This window comes from Macrobrachium rosenbergii, chromosome 30 (assembly GCF_040412425.1).
Source record: "Macrobrachium rosenbergii isolate ZJJX-2024 chromosome 30, ASM4041242v1, whole genome shotgun sequence".
In the NCBI taxonomy this organism is placed as follows: Eukaryota; Metazoa; Arthropoda; class Malacostraca; order Decapoda; family Palaemonidae; genus Macrobrachium; species Macrobrachium rosenbergii.
Genome location: NC_089770.1, coordinates 28,077,212 through 28,097,724, shown reverse-complemented (window position 1 = coordinate 28,097,724; position 20,513 = coordinate 28,077,212). Strand labels below are relative to the sequence as shown.

At 38.3% G+C, this 20,513-nt stretch overlaps 1 protein-coding gene across 3 annotated transcripts in view; it reads left to right on the top strand.

The window, feature by feature from the left end:
* LOC136855145 (heparan sulfate 2-O-sulfotransferase 1-like) overlaps nt 1–20,513 on the top strand; it is a 110,324-nt gene that overhangs the window by 44,827 nt on the left and 44,984 nt on the right. For all 3 annotated transcript variants that reach the window (XM_067132039.1, XM_067132036.1, XM_067132038.1), the window contains one exon: nt 16,871–17,009. In XM_067132039.1, the coding sequence (XP_066988140.1) occupies nt 16,871–17,009 (139 nt within the window). The remainder of the gene's footprint in view (nt 1–16,870; nt 17,010–20,513) is intronic.

Below are 20,513 nucleotides of genomic sequence, written 5' to 3'. Positions count from 1 at the left end.
TTCAAGGCTTTAATGCAGTTCATGTAAAGCAAGCCTTTCCTAAGATTTTTTTCTTGCTGCCATATATTGGAGGAAGAGAACCACTGTACTTATTAATCTAAAGGTCTCTTTCCAAATATTTTGGAAGGACTAGTCCCTGCGCAGGTTTTTGGTTTTGGGGTTAAAGATATTCTCACTGTTCAGGGTTTTCTTGCTCATAAAGTTTTGCCTTTATGTGCAGCATTTATCGCCACTGATTGCCTCTAAGAGGTTTTCAGTCCTTATAGGAGTTTTTTTAGCGAAGCAGAGGTCTTCTCATCAAGGTCATGTGATTTTGGGGAAGTTTTGACCTGACAGGAATCAGGCTTGGGTTCTTTCCTGTTACCTGAACATGGGTCAACAGGTGGCCTCTTATCAGATACTATGTTAGTTTAAGTTCTCATGGGAAGAAGGACCTAGTCCTTTGGATGCCTCAGTGTAGGTCTGCAGCATGATCATGGGAGATCTAGAATTTTGGGAGTTGAACCGGTATTGGAGGAGGTCTGTTACACCTATAATCCTGAATTTTTTAGCTGTCAGAGGAACTTAAGCAGTGTGTAGGTAAAGTAGAGCACAAGTAGCAGTGTTATCAGACAAACCAAATGTAGGTATATATACATAATGTGTAGGTTTATATTTATACATTATATCCAATGCAGCATGAAGGAATGTGTGCTTGAGAATATCACAAAATCCACATAAGAAGGTGAGTGAAAACCAGGACTTTGAACAAGTACTTTTGTAGTTTATTCTACATTTTCAAGTTTACACTGAATACAAAAGAAGCTTTATATACAAAAACAGGAGGGGCCGGGTTACAGTTTGGTAATCTGGGCAGCATGTTCTTTAAACAAAAAAGATAGGGAGAAAGGATCAAGGGATAATCCAGGGTGGAGATTAACATTCCTAGTGCACATGGCTCAATAAACACCGTCTCTAGCAGATTCCTTTTCTGATAGTTGTTGACCTTGTAGATTATTAATGACTTATTACAGTTAAACACATGGCCTGTCTTAAGCCAATGATCTGCAATGCCATTATTTGATAAGCCTCTTGAAATGGCATATTTGTTTGGGAGCTTCTTACTTTTAGTCCTTTTGATGGTTGACCAGTATAAATCTTATTACATTCTTTGCAAGGAATAGTGCATACAATATTGTTTGAATTGTGCAGGCTATTCTTCATTAGTTTATTTCTCAAAATAAACTAAGTCAATATCAGTAGTTTTTAAAATGGGCACTGCAGGGATGAAATTAGGATGAAATTTTAAACAGAGAATATTCTTAAGTTCTTTGTTAACACTAGTTGGGTTGTAATATCACTGAGATAAGTAATAGCAGTGGGAGGAACTCAACATCCAGAGGTTGGCTGTAGACAGTGGGCTGTGGGCATCACCTGTTATGGACCTGTTTGAGACTAAGGGGAGTTGTCTTTTTGCCAATTTTTTGTTCACCAGTGCAAGGTCCTGTAGCTTGGGCAGGGACACCAAGCTGTTCCCTGGTTAGGTCTAGACTCTGATGCCTTTCCTACTCTTGCTAGATTTTAGGAAGTCATCAGTGTATTTGGCAACTTTGTAAGTTGTCTCTTGGCGTTGATTACCCCAAGTGACCAGGGAAGGCTGGGTTTCCAGTTTCTTTCAGTGGTAGACACAAGCAACCAAGAGATGAAAGGTTTCATTACAATCCCATAAGCTACAGATGACTGCATGGTATGGTCCATGGTTCTGGTGAGCTCAAGGCGGGATCTCACAATAATGCCATTATCAGTGCTGGGAGAGAATCTACTAATCGATTCTGCCAACACCAGTGGTCAGGATGTAAGTCATAGTCCCACATTAAAGGGTTTTTTCCACCACCGATGCCTCTATAAACAACATGGTTAGGTTTTTGTTGTTTCTCAAGCATGAGGAAACTTCTTGAGGCAGCTTTTAAGGCTAAAGGGCCATGTTGGCTTTGGCTATGGGTTTGTCTGAGGACAAAGACATCTAAATGTTTTTCAAGGTGTTAAAGTGGAGTTTCTTAGGTCTCTGCTGTGTGAGAGAGCCACAATCTTGGTCAGATAAGGTAGGCTTTGCCAAAGACAAGGCAGTTAACTTTGCCTTATCTTTACCTAGCCTGGAGTCACTAGGGCTTGAGAAACTTGACTCCTTGGGGTTCCAGTACTGTCTGTAAGGATTGTTTGAATTGCACTAAAAGGATTAAACCTGATGTAAAGGTTATGTTTAGTGATTTGGAAACCTGAGCTTCCGAAGAGTAGGAATGTAATGTCCTTTTCATTAGGTCTTTGGTTAAGGACTTCCATATTAATTTCTATCCATAATGGAAGGTAAGCCACTGGACAAGTGAGCAATGGCTACAACTTTTAAATTTGGAAAAAAAATCCTTGGATAAAGTATTGAAGTTACATGGCAATCTTGTATTTGCTTTGGTTTATCTTCATGGTGCAGAGATTAAATATGATTATTGCAGAGCATGAGCTGCTCTGGTTTATGCAGGGGATATTATGTCCTGAATTGATAGGTGCCTTTTTTGGTCTACTGCTTTTTAAATCTGGTTGTGGTTTTCGGGAAAACTTGGAGGTACTCAGACTTGAGTATTAGAAGTATATCTTTTTGTACATATATATGTGTCAGTTATCCATCATTGGCTCTGTAGGGTTTTGGCACAATAATCATACCCCTTCTCCTGCTGAAGGGAGCCACCCTCCAAAGAGACCTCAGTTATCTTCATGATGAGGATCTCATAACTCAGTGACAACCCTCCGAAGGTGACATTAATAGCTTATGAATTGAATTCACTGGTTAAAACAAACACGTGTTTTGCACAAAATATTTTGTTACTAAGTATCCTTTAAAGGGTTGGCTGATTTCCACTTTGCCCAACTCCTTTTTCAAGTGTGGGAATCAGCTATATAATGGTGAGGTAAGGTTCATTTAAAAAATGGAAATACAGTACTTAATTTAAGATTTACTTTTTAAATACTCCCCTCTCCATTATATAAATTGCCATCCCTACCTCTCCACATTCAAAGTGGACAGAAGTAGACTGACTGGCTACTAGTGTTTGAACCTATCGGTCCCTTAGTGAGGGATGGGGAAGCTGATGGATAGAAGATGGCTGTTCATAGAAAACTGAGTGTTCTGGTTTTTTTTGTTTCAATCTGTCAAACTGCCACTGGCGTGGAAGAAGTAAAAGCTATATAATGGAGAGGTAAGCATTTAAAAAAATAAATCTTGAATTAGGTATTTATATTTTTGAACGTACTATAGTAAAGTCTAAGTACCGTATTCAATTTCATAATAGGTCTGTTATTGGCATTTTAACACACAAAATATAAGTTGTTCCAATAAGGATACAAACCTTTGTCTTTTATAAGGATGCCTTTGGGGAAGGTTGTCTTGTCATAAGTAACAAGATAGATAACTGTTGGCATTACTTTTTCAGTTGTACTGCTGTGCAGATTTCTTTGATGCTGCTGTTCAGCTGTCATGGGTATTGTTTTTGAAAATGATTTTCCCACTTTTTGTTTTGTGTGATTATGGTAGGAATGATGATGCCTGATTCCTCATTTGTTTAGGGATTGGCAGGGTATATGGACACTTAATGTCACCTGTGAACATTGATACTCATACTGTTTATTGTTTTCATAGTGGTCAGGAATGTACACCTCTAAACTGCATTCAGTACCTGTTTTGGTCTTTTACCCAGTGGAAGTAGTACAGGTCAAGTGTCAGTGTCTTCCAAATGTACACCTTCATCCTCACTGACCCTCCATCAGCGACCATCCCTTGCTGTGACCTGTACGCCTGGCAGTGTGATGCTCAGGTGTCTCCCCCCTCTTTCTCAGTCTAGGGAGGTTATGCTTAGGCTGGTGGTTGGTTGATTGGTTTATAGATTTTAGACATACATACCAAGCATGGGGGCAACTGAGGCCATTTGGCACTTAGAATCTAACTTTAATTTAGGCCAGATTCATCAAAACTATAAATTAAGAAAAAATGTAAAATATATACAGTAGTTTTTAATAAGAATTATTTAAAGATATCTGTAAAATCTGATAAAAAGTTAAATTCTGAAATAAAAGTTAATTTTCTTCAAAAACATTAGTTTATTGATATCAAAATTATTATCAATTAGTTTATTGATATCAAAATTATTATCAAGTACCTCACTCTTGGACTTGCCATATGGTGAGGTAACTCTCCTTTCTTGAGTAAAAACTGGGCAGTAAGTTAACAATTGCTTTACTGTTAATTGTGTCTAGACTATCCCAAACTTGGGCCAGCTTTGGAGAGCATTAAAACCAGAAGTCTTGCCTGAATGATGTCGTGAATAGATCCTCTAATGCAGGGCTTCCCAAACTTTTTTACATGGCGACCCACTTCAAAAATTTTGCAACCTTCCAGGCAAAAAATATTTTCCTCTGGGATATAGATTTTACTTATATCTATATACATTCTTGCTTTCATACCTGGAGCATAAATCAAAATAAATATGTACATAACCTGAACATATACACACTATATACCATCCATCCATACTTACATACATACATAATACATATAATATATGTGTGTGTGTGTGTTTGTGTGTGTTTGTGTGTGTGTGTGTGAGAGAGAGAGAGAGAGAAAGAAATTGTTTGTTTGGTTTGTTTTAATCAGTTTAAAAGTACTGTACAGTACAGTCTAACCTTGTTTAATTTAATGGGATGAATGGGCTTGCTTTTTTGAACACAGTATTTCCAATTTCGGGGTGATAGTGGGGATTGCAACTCGAAGAACATCCTCCACACACAATCGCGACCGGTATTTAGTCTTAATGTCTGTTAATGCAGAGAAGGTAGTTCCACAGAGATAGGTCGATCCAAAAGGTGTTAAGATATTCAATATTGCTTTTGATAAGCCAGGATATTCCTGTGATATTGATATCCAAAACTCAATGTTGTTGACTCAAAATTGAGGTGTAAGGTTCTATCAGAAGATAATTTAAGCAGTGCTTCCTCGAGGTCAGATGATAAGTGATTTCCAGGAGCAGTGAATGGCATTCGTATCCAATCATACTGTTTTAGAGTCAACTCTTCTAAAAAGTATTTTTTGAGGTGATCAAGAAGACTTCAAAGATGATTGACTATTTTTGCATTCAAATTATCCAGACATAACTCATTTTCCTCTCCAAACTCTTCAAGTTCAGGAAACATTTCAGTGTTACCCTCTTCAGCTTGTAAAGTCCATCGCTCAAGCTTCTTTGAGAATCCATTTATTTTGTCGAACATTGACAAAATATTTGTGTTGGGGCCTTGTATGGAAAGATTTAATTCATTAAATTTATCAGAAATGCATGATAAATACACTAGCTTTTCTAAGCAGTTACTGTCAGTCATAAAAACACTGAGTTCAGAGACAGAATCAAGAAGGAATAGGCAGACCTCATCTCAGCTAATACAGCCATTGTGAAAACTTTTATTCTGGAAAGCCATCTGACCTCTGTGTGAAGCAACAATGCTTCATGGTCTGAGCCCATGTCGTTGCAAAGTGAAGCAAATAGCTTTGCATTCAAAGGGCATGATTATATATAGTTGATGATTTTGAGAGCTGTATCAAAATCACTTTTAAGCTCGGGAACAATGGCTTTGCAAATGAGAGTTTCTCGATGAATAATACAGTGAGTGAAACGTATATGAGGAGCTACATTATTTATCTTTGCTTTTAGTCCTTTCATTTTACCCAACATTGCCCCTGCTCCATCTGTGCATATACCTACACACTGATCCCAAGAAAGTCCAGGCTCATGAAAATTGTAAAGCATAATTTACATTCTTCACTCTCTCCATCAGCTGACTCAGTGTGTCATTTGCAAGTCATGAATTCTCTTACCAACCATATTATTTGACTGGTATGGATTCAAGTTCACAAGCCACCTTTTCTCCATGAATAGCTTGACACGTTGCCAATACAGCGAGTTTAATTAGCTCTTCCCCTGTTGTGTGTGGCTTTTTTTCTGAGCAATTAGATATGCAACTTCATATGATGCCATTTTAGCTTTGACAGGCAGTGCAGCATTTTTTGTTATCACTTGTTTTTGTCCATGTAACTCCAACATCTGTGTGTTGGAAAAATTCTGTTGGTTTATTTGTAAATGACTGGTGTTTGCATTGCAGGTGTTTTTTTATTTTTGTGGGGTTTAAGCTCTCATTAGCCAACACTTCCAAGCATATAACACATTGAGGATGATGAACGTCCTTAACAACATGGCATACAAAGCCATACGGAACAAAATCTTCTCGGTACTTTCACTGTTTTGGCTGTGATTGACCACTGCTGCTTGGTTCAACAGCACTCCTTTTCATATTTGACTGACACAGTGCTGTAACTACACTATTATCCACTTCTTCGGTCTCTTGATTTACATATGAAGTTTCTTTTACATCCACTTTTTGAATTACCCAGCGATCCATTTTGCAAATACAAAATACAAACACAGGAAATATCACAATCAACAGAGGTAAAATAGTACTGTCACTATTGGTAACCCAATATGAAAGGTAAATCAAAGACGAAAGTTGTTATCTAAATATTTAGTATTAAAAAATACTTGTGAGTGAAGAAGTTATATTAAATAATTACAAATAGTATATACTTAATATATGAATATATATCAAGGATTTAAACTAATTTGAAAAGAGAATATAATGTAAGCATACCATAGATTTGTTTTGCATTATGGAGTAAAATATAGAAATGGTGACAAAATCAAACCTGTATGCTTTGCACTGTACGCGTACAATCAGCAGAGTGGTGGAAGGCTGGGAAACAGAGGGAACCATGAATATGTATTTGATGTGAGACCTAGTGTTTTGTCATAATGAACAATGACATTGTATCATTGCTTTTTTGTTCAGTATGAAAGTAAGGAACTTCCTTAAACAAGTATAGACCTTTACATTATGTAGTATCAATAAAGATATGTTAGTGATCAGTAATGGAGAAAATTTCTTTGATATTTGAATGTGTGAAATTTGGTATCATAACCTCTACATGGAAGGACTTCCCAGGTTGACATAGATTTTGACAAAATCAAATAGAAAACGTACTCTAGTAATCAAATTTATTTTTAGATAAGTTTAGGTTAAGTTTGTAATTTGGTTAGATATATATGTGAGAGTGAACAGTTCATAGAAGTTTATTTTTATACTTAGGTGATATATCTGTTATTTTTATGTTTACTCAAATGACTTGTAAAAAAAAACACTTGGAGTGAAATTGGTAAAGGAGATAATACACGTAGAGTGAAATTGATAAAGGAGAGAATATACATACAGTCACCTTGTCTTCTTGTGACCCAAAAAATCTTTCTGCAACCCCTAAAGCTGTCATGACCTAGAGTTTGGGAACCTTGCTCTAATGGAATGCCCCACACCTGCCATAGAACTGGGCAGATGTCTAGTTGCAATGGCCACTTTGACAAATATCTGACAATCCTGTAAAAAGTTTTAGCATTCATGTTTGCAGTGCCTGACAAATAACTGAACACTGCAAACACTGTTCGTCTTCTTAAGCAAACCTTGTAAGAGGTAATGCTATCAGTGCACCTCATGGGGTGCACTGTATGCATTACTTGAGGGTCTTTGCAGCATCCCTGTGGCTTCTAGCTGCAACCCCTTTCATTCCTTTTACTCTACCTCTGTTCATACTCTTTCTTCCATCTTACTTTCCACCCTCTCTGGTCCCCTGGGCCATCTGGTTCCTGGGGTACTGGTCCAGTTAAGGCTCTCAGACCGCTGGTCCTGGATCCCCTCATGCTACCTGTGCTCTATGCATGGGTGCAACTGTAACCCAGACTAACTAGTCAGGTCAAGGTTCTTGGACCACCAGTCCAGGACCCCCTTGCCACTGTCTATGCTCCATGCATGGGAGCAACCACTACCAGGGGTTCCTTGGAACCCAGGCGTGCCGGTCTGTCCTAGCTAGCCAGGCTATCTAGGCCAGCCAGGGTACCTGTACTGCAGGTATGGGATCCTTGGCTTGCAGTGGTCCAGGGAAGTGTCAGGACCTGTGTGGTCTGGTCATCGAGACTTAGTAAGGGGTGACTTCCCCCTTCCTTCTTTCTTTCCTGTAGAAGTCTGTCTTTTAGGAAGGTTTTGGTATGATCATGGATAGCCCTTGCCCATGTTTTCATGAGTGAGTTGTTGTGGTTTCACTGTCTTAGGAGCCAGTGCTAATTATATCAAGAGAGAGCAGCAGTCTAGTTAAGCAATTTATTGGGGAGAAAATTACATGGTTGTTACTTAGCCTAGTTTTATTTACAAACAATCTACAACCACAAGTTACCACTCAATTCCTGTGACTAATACTTTACTGGGATTTCCTACCTAACGGCACACTAACCTATAATCAGTCACAAGGAAATGCAGATATACGGTACAGTATACATCTTAACACTCATCAATTCACATAAACAACTTTTCGTCTTGGCCATAAACCCAACAAAGTACATACAATTAGCAGTATAAAAAACACACAAATCTCCAATCCAGAGATGTTCACAAATCATGTAAGGAATATGTACTGTTCCATTTTTTTTTTACTAACACCACTAGTACATATATATGTAATGTACGTATAACCAGCCTCTCGTTACAGCATTCAGATGAGATGTGAGAAAAGTCTTCCTTTTCAAACTGGTTAACTCAAACCATCATTATGGGGAAACTTGACTCATATGTAAATTTTTTTATATCATACACTATGTCTCAATAGCCATAATTATATCAAACCCCAATCACTGTACTGTATACAAATTGTCTTCACTGTACAGTATTTGGGACTCATCCATCCACAAACAGTTAGCTCCAGTCACCAAGCTTCAGTCAACCCACACTCACAAGGGGTGGACCTTTCCACAACACTCCTGTGGGGAAAAGTCCATCATTAGAGCAAGAGCTGTGAGCATTGGCTAACTGCAGCAAAAAAAAAAAAAGAATGAAATAAAATTAACATGATTTTTTTAAAATCATGTTATTTTCAAACGTTTACTATCTTGTAATATTACAGAGTGTGCTTTCTGCGACCAGTGGGTTTGTTGTCAAATTGGTTTGATGACCGTTCACAGCTTGGTCACCTGGATGAGGTCTTTACCTCTACTAGGTGGGGCAGAGGTGCCAGGGGCCCTTCCCCCTTTTTCCAAATTTTCAAGAGCCAGGAGCTGGATAAGCATCAGGGCTATGTTAGGAAGCTTTGAAAATTTCTTGTGAGGTTTTTCATGAGGAAGTTTGTACAGTACTGTACTCATATCAGTCTTAGAACCAAATGGGTTATGTGTGAAACGTTCGTTGGGGTTATTTGACAGACCTTGTGCTACGGGAGGGGTATCTTGGGTTTTCCAGCGCCTGGAATAGTCCTGAGGGTCCTGTACACCAGGACTCAGATACTAAGGTGCAGGGGCTGCTGTTTCTAGAGGCCATTAAGCTTGGATGCAAGCCAGATGGCCTTGGGGAAGCACCTAGACATTATCTGCAGTTTTTTCCCCTGCCATTTAGAGAACTTAGGCTCTAGCTTAGTTGCATTGGGCATGTTTTGAGCCATGTGATTTCTCCTGTATCTGATAGGGAATTCACTTAGGAATAATCCAGTTTAGTGACTTTCCACCTGCACTCTTGACTCATCGAAAGAAGAACTCTTTATCTCAGTCAGTGTCAGACTGATACCACAAGTAAAATCGAGTCTCTTTCTCTTAGCCGTATCGTAGTTTAACTCTTGACACTCTTCTAGCGAGGAGTCTCTCTCTCTCTCTCTCTCTCTCTCTCTCTCTCTCTCTCTCTCTCTCTCTCTCTCTCTCTCTCTCTCTCTCTCTCTCTCTCACACATGTGAAGGCAATGGATGACTTGAAGGAGGTGGCTATATTCAAAATGACTTTTTTTCTGAGGGTAGTCTTTGTTAACTACCTGGCCCACCAGAAAACTTCCTGTGAGCTGTTTGCCATGCACAGGCAAGGGGGGAGGCACTGAGGATTGTCTGGCTGTTGGGTCTACTTTAATCCTTTTGGAATGAAGTAGAGGCTGTGGCAAGGTTTGTGCATTTGATTAACAGCACCCCTCTTTACTTCTTGTCTTATAGGTTCCTGGGCCTATAAGGTACTTTGGTTGAACATTAACCCTTAAATGCCCAGCCCTATTTACAAAAACGTCTCCGTTTGCACTGTTTGGTGAGTTAGTGCTAATTTTCAAAAAATCACAGTCGCTTAGTTTTTAAGATTAAGAGTTCATTTTGGCTCATTTTTTTGTCATTGCCTGAAGTTTAGTATGAAACCATCAGAAATGAAAAAATCATTATCATATATAAATATTGGAATATATGACAGTGAAAAAAACTCGTATATAATTGTATACAAATCGCTGTAAGCAAAATCTTAAACTAATGAGTTAATTTTTTTAGTTGTATTGTACACTAAATTGCGATGATTTTGGTATATAACAAATTTTAAAAACACACAAATATTATCACAAAATGATGCATGAATTTGTAATATGTACTGTAAAATGTTTTTTTAAAAATTCACCATAAATCGAAATATTGTGCTAGAGACTTCCCGTTTGTTGAAAAATGAAGCTAATTGATTGAATATTACTAGACTGTAAGTGGTTTCAAAACAATTGCAGTTTTCAAACCATTTCGGTCAAGTTAAAACTTGACTCATAAAGTAGAATTTTTCTATTTATCGTGATTTATATAGAAATATTTCAAAACCAATAAAAGCTAAAACCATGAGTTATTTTTGTTGTATTGTACATGAATTTGGGACACATTTTCATATATAAACTTTGTGTAACGACTAATATAAAGCGGTGCAAATATTTCGACAACGAGACCCCTTTCTGAGATGTTCCAGTGAGTTAAAAAGTAAGGAAAATGTTTTTAAAAAATTCACCATAAATCGAAATATTGTGCTAGAGACTTCCAATTTATTGCAAAATGAAGTTAAACGATTGAATATTACTAGAATGTAACATGTTTTTTTTTACAATCATGTTTTTTACCATTTACTATCTTGTTAAAGTTGACAGAAGGTTGAAATTTTGCACTATTGTGATTTATGTGAAAATATTTCAAAACTGATAAAAGCTTGGTCAACCATGAGCTATTTTCTGTTGTATTCTACATGAAATTGCGCACATTTTCCCCCTATAAAAGTTTATCAAACGACTAATGTAAAACGATGCAAACATTACAACAACATGGAAAAAGAATTTCTGAGATGTTCGGCTGAGTTACTCGTGCAGGCGTTTTTTCTTTTCAGAAATTCACCATAAATCGAAATATTGTGCTAGAGACTTCCAGTTTGTTGCAAAATGAAGGTACATGATTGAATATTACTAGAATGTAAGGTTTTTGACAGATAATTGCGTTTTTACCATTTGAGGAGTTAAAGTTGACCCGAAAGCTTGAAATGGTTGGCAGTTATCGTGATTTATATGAAAATATTTCAAAACTGATAAAGCTACAACCATGAGTTATTTTCTGTTGCATTCTACATGAAATTGATGCATTTCCATATATAAAACTTTATGTAACAACTAATATAAAACAGTGCAAACATTACAACAACGTGGCGTTAAAGAATTTCTAGCGGACGTTGCATTGGGAAAAAGTTTTTCAGAAATTCTCCTAAATCTGAAATATTGTGCTAATCCAGACTTCCAGTTGACTTTCCAATGAAGGTAAATGATTGAATATTACTAGATCACTCAGTTTTAGCTTAAAACTTGCGATTTTGACCATTTCAGTCGAAATCAAAGTTGACCGAAGGTTGAAATTTTGCAGTTATCGTGGTTTTTATGAAAATATTTCCAAACTGATAAAAGCTACAACCATGGGTTGTATTTTGCTGTATTGTACATGAATTTGCGCACATTTTCACATATAAAACTTTATGTAACGGCTAATATAGAACAGTGCAAAAATGTACGACAAAATGGAAAGAATTTATGAAATTTTCGGCTGAGTTATATTCAAAAAATTTTTTCAAAATTCACCATAAATCGAAATATTGTGCTAGAGACTTCCAATTTGTTGCAAAATGAAGGTACATGATTGAATATTACTAGAATGTAAGAGTTTTAGCTTGGCTGCATTTTCTACCATTTAATCCTTTTGGTCAAAGTTGACCGAAGGTTGTGGAAATTTTTGTATTTGATTAACAGCACCCACTCTTTACTAACAGACAATTTTAAAGGCTCCTGGGCCTATAAGGTAATTTTGTTGAACTTTAATGGTCAGTTGGCCTTCTCTTCTTTGGGACAGCTGAAGTTCAGCCTTGTTTTTTCCTTTAGAGTTTTCCAGGCTACTTCTCTGGTTGGAAGTTAATCTTACTTTTAATCACTCTTTCATTTTCGGGAAGGCAGTAAGGAGAAGAAGAGAATCGGGGAATGGAAGGGCAACATTCTGTCCCTGTGGTTGCCATTTGTAAGAGGGTGCCTGTCTCTTTTGAGTCCCCGATATCTCTTATTCTTTTCCAATCCTTTTTCTCACCTTATTTGCAGCTTGCAATAGGACCTCACTCATAGAAGAGGATGTGCAATGCTGAAGATTGGTACTAGAAGTAAGGGAGAGCAACTTCTCTCATTTTCAAGGGACCAAAAGGATGGGTATCGTTCTAATCCACACACACATATAGGTTGTCTTGGAAATACCTCAGGTTTACTGTCAAAGAGAAAGGTCTTTTATCAGGATTTATATCACCACCCATTAAGGTCTAACAAAGAGTTTATGTTGGTGTCATCTTACACCCTTTCGTGAGAGGTATATTAGATGTATTCAGATACTGGTTTGTCTTGGCGAGCTTTTTACAGTTTCTCGAGTTTATTGGAAATGAATTATGAGATTTTTACCCTTTCTCCCGACCAGAGAGTGAGCACTTGGGTTGTTGGTTTCTGGCAGCAACAAGAGTCTTTGCTTCAACAAACTTGTGAGGTTGTACACAAGTTCCTGTTGCATTGGGGACAACTCACTTGGTGTTGTAACCATTCTTTTGTTTCCCTGTATTTCTTGTAGAGGTGGCTCCGAGTGCAACTTTGCCTTCTTTCCCAACTTAGAGTCTCAAGAAATTGTGTCTTCAGGGGATTGAGACTATGGCAGGATGATGGGAACTGTACATAGGAGTGCCACTGTTTTTGTTTCCCAGGGATGCTTTCATGGTCAGATGCATCCAATGAAGGGTAGGATGCACACCTGGGCATTGCTCAGAGTGGTAAGTTGCACTTTAAGGCTGTTGTCCAGATACCTTTTGACACTACAAATTGGAGATAGATAACAGGGACATATGGCCCTTAATCACAAGCTTATACCTGGCTACCATTCAGCATAACAGGTAGCTCTTGGGCTCTTTCTTTATCATGCTTGCTTTGGATTAAGCATGGAGAAAAGCTTTTTTCCTGGAAGGCAGCTTGGAACCTTATGTCTTTATTGCCATTTTGCCTTTTAGTATGTAATCAGTAGCAGGTTGATTTCTGCTTTTCCCTGGCAAAATCTGGGACTTCCCATGTGTCCATGCCAAACAATATTGTAGGGGCTTTTTTTCAGTACACTAATGGAGATGAGATATCAGAGAACAGATTTAGAGGTTAATAAGAAAACTCACTTGTTACCTATTTCTACTTTAATTAACTTTAATATTACAGTGGTCCGAAGACCTTCAAAGAACCTTATCCTAATTTCATTTACATTTACCACAGTTTATCAATTATCATCTTTCAATACTTAGCCTAACTTATTTCCTACTGACAGCTAAAGTTTATCAAAACAATCTTCCTATACTTAACTTAGCCTAACTTAATACTACCAATAATCAAAATATCAACAAATCTCCAACTCTGGGCCATGTCCCAAAATAGTTCCTTATCTTTCTCAGAACTTCATCTCAGAATAATCCGAGGATAATCATGAAAGTCAACATATAATTTGGGGATGACCACAGAGTTTATTTTGGCTATGACATCCAAGCTGAGGGCAGAAATTACTTTTGTGTTTTAATGCAGTCTTTTATACACAAAAGCACTTCACTCATGACTTACAAGAATCTGAGATCCCATTTATGACAAAGTCAGCTTACAGATATTTAAGCACCTTCTCTGATCCCCATCCCATTGGGGACAGACTCTGCCTTAAGTAACTGCTATGTATAACTTGGAATGGAATATGAAAATGGATTCAGTCTTACCAGCTGTTCAACTGATTTGTTAGTTGTCAGTACAGACTTTTATTTCCACTGCAGTTCCCGTTGGTAGATATCTATTCCCGATGTTGCTTCTATAGGGAAAGATCCTAACCAGATGAAGCCTACCACAGACCGGGTGAAGGGGAGCCAGTCACTCTACCCTGACACACTCAAGCAAACTGCAAGTAAAAAAAAAACATGAAACTTAAACCCATCAAGCATTTACAAACAAAAATATACATAGAAATTAACCACAATGTCAAAAAAAATATAAAATCATCAAACACCCACAAGAAACTAAACAAATTTCATCATACAAACCCACTTTCTAAACGCCACTACAATATCTAGACTTGCTAGTTCTGTGGTTCGAGGTCCCGAGAGATATTCCTCTCTTGTTAAACTTCAGATCCAGCTGCTCACAGTCTGATATCTCTGGCCGTTGAGAGTTCTGGCAGTTCATGCCTAGATGTGTTCCAGCCTCTCCCCCAATGAGAGGGTTCTTTCTTTGCTCTCCATTGGAGTTATCGGATACTTTTGTTCCTTGAGCAGCTGTCTATGAGACTAGCATCATCTCCAATTATTGGTGTTGGAGACGAAGTATTTTTCTAGTCAGAGCTGCTGGTCAGTAGGTAGCTGTGTTTTGCTCACTTACCTTTGCCGTGAAGCTTCTGTCTACCCAGGTTTTTGAAAGGCATGGTCAACTTTCAACCAGGGTTTGATTCTAGGACTAGATCTCTCGTTTTTGAGGCAGACCTTTTTTACTCCTGAGAAGCTGTAACAGTCTTCCTTGGGATTCAAACCATGGAGGGTCATGACTCCGAGGTCGGCTTATAGCCTGTTCCAGTCTTTGTGAGGCTGAAAGACACAAGTCTGAACCCAGAGACTGTGTCTCATATAGTCATAACATTGGCATGGATATAGGTGAGTCATCTGGGCTCTTGTATGTATGGCATTTATGAGGATGGAGATCTGTTTGTTTGTTGCTGTACTGTTTTAAAGGGACTTGGCACCTCAGGTTTGGATGTCAAACTCTTCGATCACTCCTAACAGAGCTAAGGAAGGAGTTTTCCAAGTACACCTACCTCCTGGCTCAGTCAGTTGTGCTGCTGGCATTGTCTCTTCCTGTGTGGAAAGAGAATTGCAGCCTGGATGAGAGCTCATGGTAGTAGGGGCATCACCCTATACTTTGCACTTAGGAGGAACCTGTCGGCTTTCAGGTATTATGTGCTGTTAGGTAATTGGTTATGATCATCTGCACATTGTTTTACCTGTGGAATGTTGCCCACTAGCCTTGGACACACTTTCCATGGCTAGTGGTGGCTGCTCAACGGGTTGGATAGCAAGCCCAGTTCCTATTGGGACAGATAGCACCTTGTCTATGTAGCCAGTTGGCAGGAGGCAGGTTAGGAGTGACTGGTTCTCCTCCCTCTTTTTCTTCCTTCCTTTTCGGTAAACAGAGAGTCAGAGTGCCATTCCATATACTGTACAAACTGGATGGACCAGTCTTTTCATTGGCAATGAAGGGATGCAAGTTCCCTTCCTCTCTTGGCAAGGGGAGAGGAGGACAGACAATAAAGCAAGCTCTTTGATTGTATTTACCTGTTTTGTTGTCTCCAATACTTCAGTATGGGTTCTTACAGCTTGATTGAGTAATGGCTTACAGACCTTTTACTTAGTGGTCCAGAAGTCTAGCATCTGCGTACCTCATATGCGCAGTACACTATAGGGGTGGGGTCCTGTCATCTGCTCTTAAATGCACCAGGAGGGTAACACCCCAAGTTGGGGAAACTTACCAGTCAGTTCAAAGAGTACGCAGATTCCTCTCACCAATACCAATGGGTGAGTCTCCTATATAAAGAAAGAAGGTTTGTATTTGTGTGGGAACAAATAGCAAGTTTTAAAAGTACAGGCAGTTCCCGGTTATTGGCAGCCTCGGTTATTGGCAATCTGGTTTTATGGCGCTTGTCTAGCGATGCTGATAACTGGATTTTCAGCGCCAATATGTGCCAATCGCCGGTTATTACCACCGATCCCCACTTAACAGCAGTGCCGATTGCCAATCCCCGGTTATCGGCGCTGATAACTGGGGATCAGCTCTATTATTGGCGATTTTTAGTTATCGTTATGCCATCGAGAACAGAATCCCCACTGATAACCAGGAACTGCCTGTAATTTGTAATTTCCCTAACATACACACCTGAAGTTCTTTACATCAATGACCCACCTCAGCCACCCCTTGCTCTGGTCCCTGGGCCAAAAGGCAAAGTGGAGTGCTGACCGACAGGTGGGCGGGGCTTCCTCCTGCCTGTCAGCAGTTGACTACCTTGTCTATAAGTTTGAATGGCTGTTAAGCTCTCATTCACAAGCTGAATCGCTATGTAAAGAACTTCAGATTTATAAGTTACAAATAACACAAATTACTTTTAAAATTTGCAATGTTTTGGAGTTGAGGTACAAAATTCACCATTGTCATTGGTTCATGGATTTCAGAGTATAACCAATGACAACTGGGATTTCAGAGTATAACCAATGAAAACTATTTTGTCAGGGAAATACAGTAGGTTGTTTTTCAGTTTATTTTAGTCTGTATTGAGAGTTAGAAATTTGTTTATATTATCGATATATAACATTTTCTTTTACAGGTTTGGTGTCAGTCGACAGCCACTGTACATAAACATCATAAGAAAACCGCTTGATCGCCTTGTATCATATTACTACTTCATCCGTTATGGGGATGATCTGCGACCCTATCTGATAAGAAAGAAGATGGGTGATAAGATGGTATGTTTTGGGATATGTTTAGTACAGTACTGTATTTATACATTGTTACTAAATATTGATCAATTGCCTTTGACATAATCTAGGTATAGAGATTGGGTGTTAATATGCTACTGATAAATGAGTGAGTTAATTAAATGACAAATCAAGACATCTCCAGTAAAGAATGCTCCATCTCATCTGTTACAAGGCCCCTGTAGAAGGTTATCTCCCACAGAGAGCCTTTAGTGAGCACGCTGTGGTCACCATTAAAAGATCTTTGCATCTCCCTTCAGTCTTCAGTGGCATTACTTTGTGCATTTAGTTTTTATCTGTGTGCTGTGGTCTCTTTATTTATCAACTGTCTAACTTCTTGGTCAAATTAGAGGTAGCTGTTTTTACAGCTCTTTGTTGACCCAATTTTTTTGCTTTGTCTTTTCATTGTTCTTACACGCCATTCTTCACCCATGCATGAATGTCATTTCATTTAATTTTCTGCATATATTTTTGGGTACAGTATTGGCATGTTGCTGTCAAGTGTGTGTGTTTGTTTTAATTGTTTATTTAATATTCATGGGTACAGGTATTGCTTGGACAATTTATCATGCAAAATTGTTGATTTAGGTATTCCTGTTGTTTAGGCATATGTGATTTACTGTTTTTTTTATGATTTGCACAGAAATATTTTTGCTGTCATATTTCTCACTGCTTGTTGTTTGTTTTTCTGCTGGTATGATAAGTGGACATTTTTATGCTGTTTTTTATTTTATCACAGCATATATTGCTTCATAACTGAAGCAATTAGGTGTAGTGGGAATTTTCGTCATGCCAAACTCTTTAGCAAAGGTACGGTATTCAAGAAGATAGCTGCATTTGGGACAGTTTGAAAAAAAGACACCATTTTATGCCGATGCTGGGTACTTTGACTCTATCTCAAGATTTCACAGACATAGTTATACCAGACTGTATTTATTAGTGTGCCATATAGAACTATAGCAAATAGAACTCAATCATTTGGCCATTACCAAAACCTGGAGTTTCTTAGCATCGCTTTCTCAGTAATGCCTCGCTGGAGGCTGCACTGCCTGCTGTTTTCAAAGCAGTTGCCAATCCTGCTGCTTTGGTTTTGATACCTGTGGCCACAGCCATTTTTCTGCCTATTTTTTTATGTTCAGTGCCTCTGACTGCTATCTCCTCTTTACCTGCTGTCTCTTCCTTGCTTGGTGTGTCTGCTGTGCCAGTGGTTACTGCTGCTCTGATACCTGCTGTTTCTGTTGCTCTTACTCTTACTCTGCCAACTGCTTCTGCTTTTGCTGGATCAGGTCTGCCTACTGTGTCTGTTATTCTACAGTTGCTGCTGTTTCAGAGCCTCCTATGAATGCTCTATTGCACTCCTGCTGTAATGCCTCTGATTTTCATATCTGGAATGTAATGACTGCGTATCTGGATACCTTCTTTTTTTGGGTCCTTTAGTAGCAGGAAGGCATTTAGTTTCTTCATCTCTTTAGTACCAGCTAATCAGATTGCACACTGCTCTGTTGAAAAGACAAGGTGAGTGGCATTTTTACACTTTCCATATCAAGGTCTTTTGTTAAAGAGAAATGTCATGTTTCTAAGGCACCCTTTGGAAATGGTCTCTAAAGTGAATTCACTGTGTGGATTAAAGGGGCACGCCAATCAAATTTAAAGGAAGTGATCCAAACAAGAACAGCAATATGTGGATAAAAGGGACAGTCACCACAGCAATACCTGGATAATTGGGAGAATTACTGCAGTAATAACTGGATAAATGGGACAGTTAGCACATTAATATTTGTATAAAAGGGACAGTTAGCAAAGTAATTCCTGGACAAAAGGGACAGTCACCACAGTAATACCTGGATAAATGGGACAATCAGTACAGTAATATTTGGATAAAGGGGACAGAAAGCACAGCAATTCCCAGATAAAAGGGAATCAGTACAAGGAGGTGCAGGAAAATTTTTTGAGTCCTCAGAGTTCTCCTGGGCAGCATCAGGTTGGTCAGTTAGTATGATATATATATATATATATATATATATATATATATATATATATATATATATATATATATATATATATATATATATATATATATATATATATATATATATATATATATATATACATAGTATGTATATATGTAAATTTCATTGAATTCTATGGCTTTTTGATTGTTGATCAACTTCTTATTAGTTTGACAGTATTTTCCAAATCTTCTCTGTTCTTCCAAATTCAGTTGATGGACAAAAAACGAAGATTAACTCTTTGTTCCATTCACTAAAAACAACACCACAGCTGTTCCATCACTCGTTGTGACCTCTTCATAGTGTATAATCTGGGCATAGCGTCCTGTTGTTTTGTTACAGTGGGTGGATGGATATGTAGTGTCCTAAACAATAATAATACAATAAATCGTTGCAGTAACAATAAGTACAGAATAAACAATTTTAATTTATTTGCAGTTATAAAAGTTATATAATACAATAAAATATATAATATAATCATAATTTACTATGTGAAAAATAATAATGAGAACAAAAACCATGTGTTCTGGTGGCAACAAACAAAACAGAAATAGAAATGCAGGTACAGGCAGTACCCAGTTATCAGTGGGCTTGGTTGTTAGTGATACATTTTATGGGCCTTGTCTAGTGACGAAAATTAGCAGTAATCGGATATTGGCGCCAATATATACCTAACGGAGGCACTGATCTCCAGTTATCAAGCCAAAAATCACCAATGTTTGGTTATTGGCGATTTTGGCGTATTGTTACACCGTCGGAATGGAACCCTTGCCAATAACCAGGGACTGTCTGTATACCGATTGCGGGGATAGGAGGAGTGGGGAGGGGGGGCCGGAGAGAGAGAAAGCGTGTGTTAAAATGTGCTGTTGCTGTTGTTATGGTTGTTTCTTATGTTAGCGTTGTATGATGTAGGGTGTCTGCTAGATGGGAGTGAGCTTTCCTCTTCTAGTTGTCTGTCCAGTGTAGGTTCGTGCAATAAAATGCAAACAGATTCTGTTATGATTAATCTATGGTGACTATGTTCTGTGTAGATGACATCTGTATTCTCCACCAGCACTTGTGTTGTAGGTTTGCGTTTGTGATGGTTTATGTAGTGTTGGTGGATGGATCCATTATTTCAGTGGGCCTGTAGGCATCTTTTTAGTGTGGTGGAAGTTAGACCAGTGTACGTTTTTTCAGAGGACTGACACATCCTCTCTGGTCAGGTAAAGCGGTAAATGACATTGGTACTGTCTTCCTTGTCTGGTTCGGGCTGGTATTATTTTTCATTATGAGAGAAGCTGTCAAATTAGGCTTGCAGTAGATGCATATACATTGACCTGTTCGAAGGGGGATTTAGGTGTTATTCCTCTCGTGCTGATGTTGGTGATTGCCTTTTTCTCTTCCTCGAATCTATCTTTGTATTTGGTTTGATGATAATTGATGATATTTTTATCACCGATGCCTGGATTTTAGCATCGTTGGTGTAGAACTGTTCGATTCT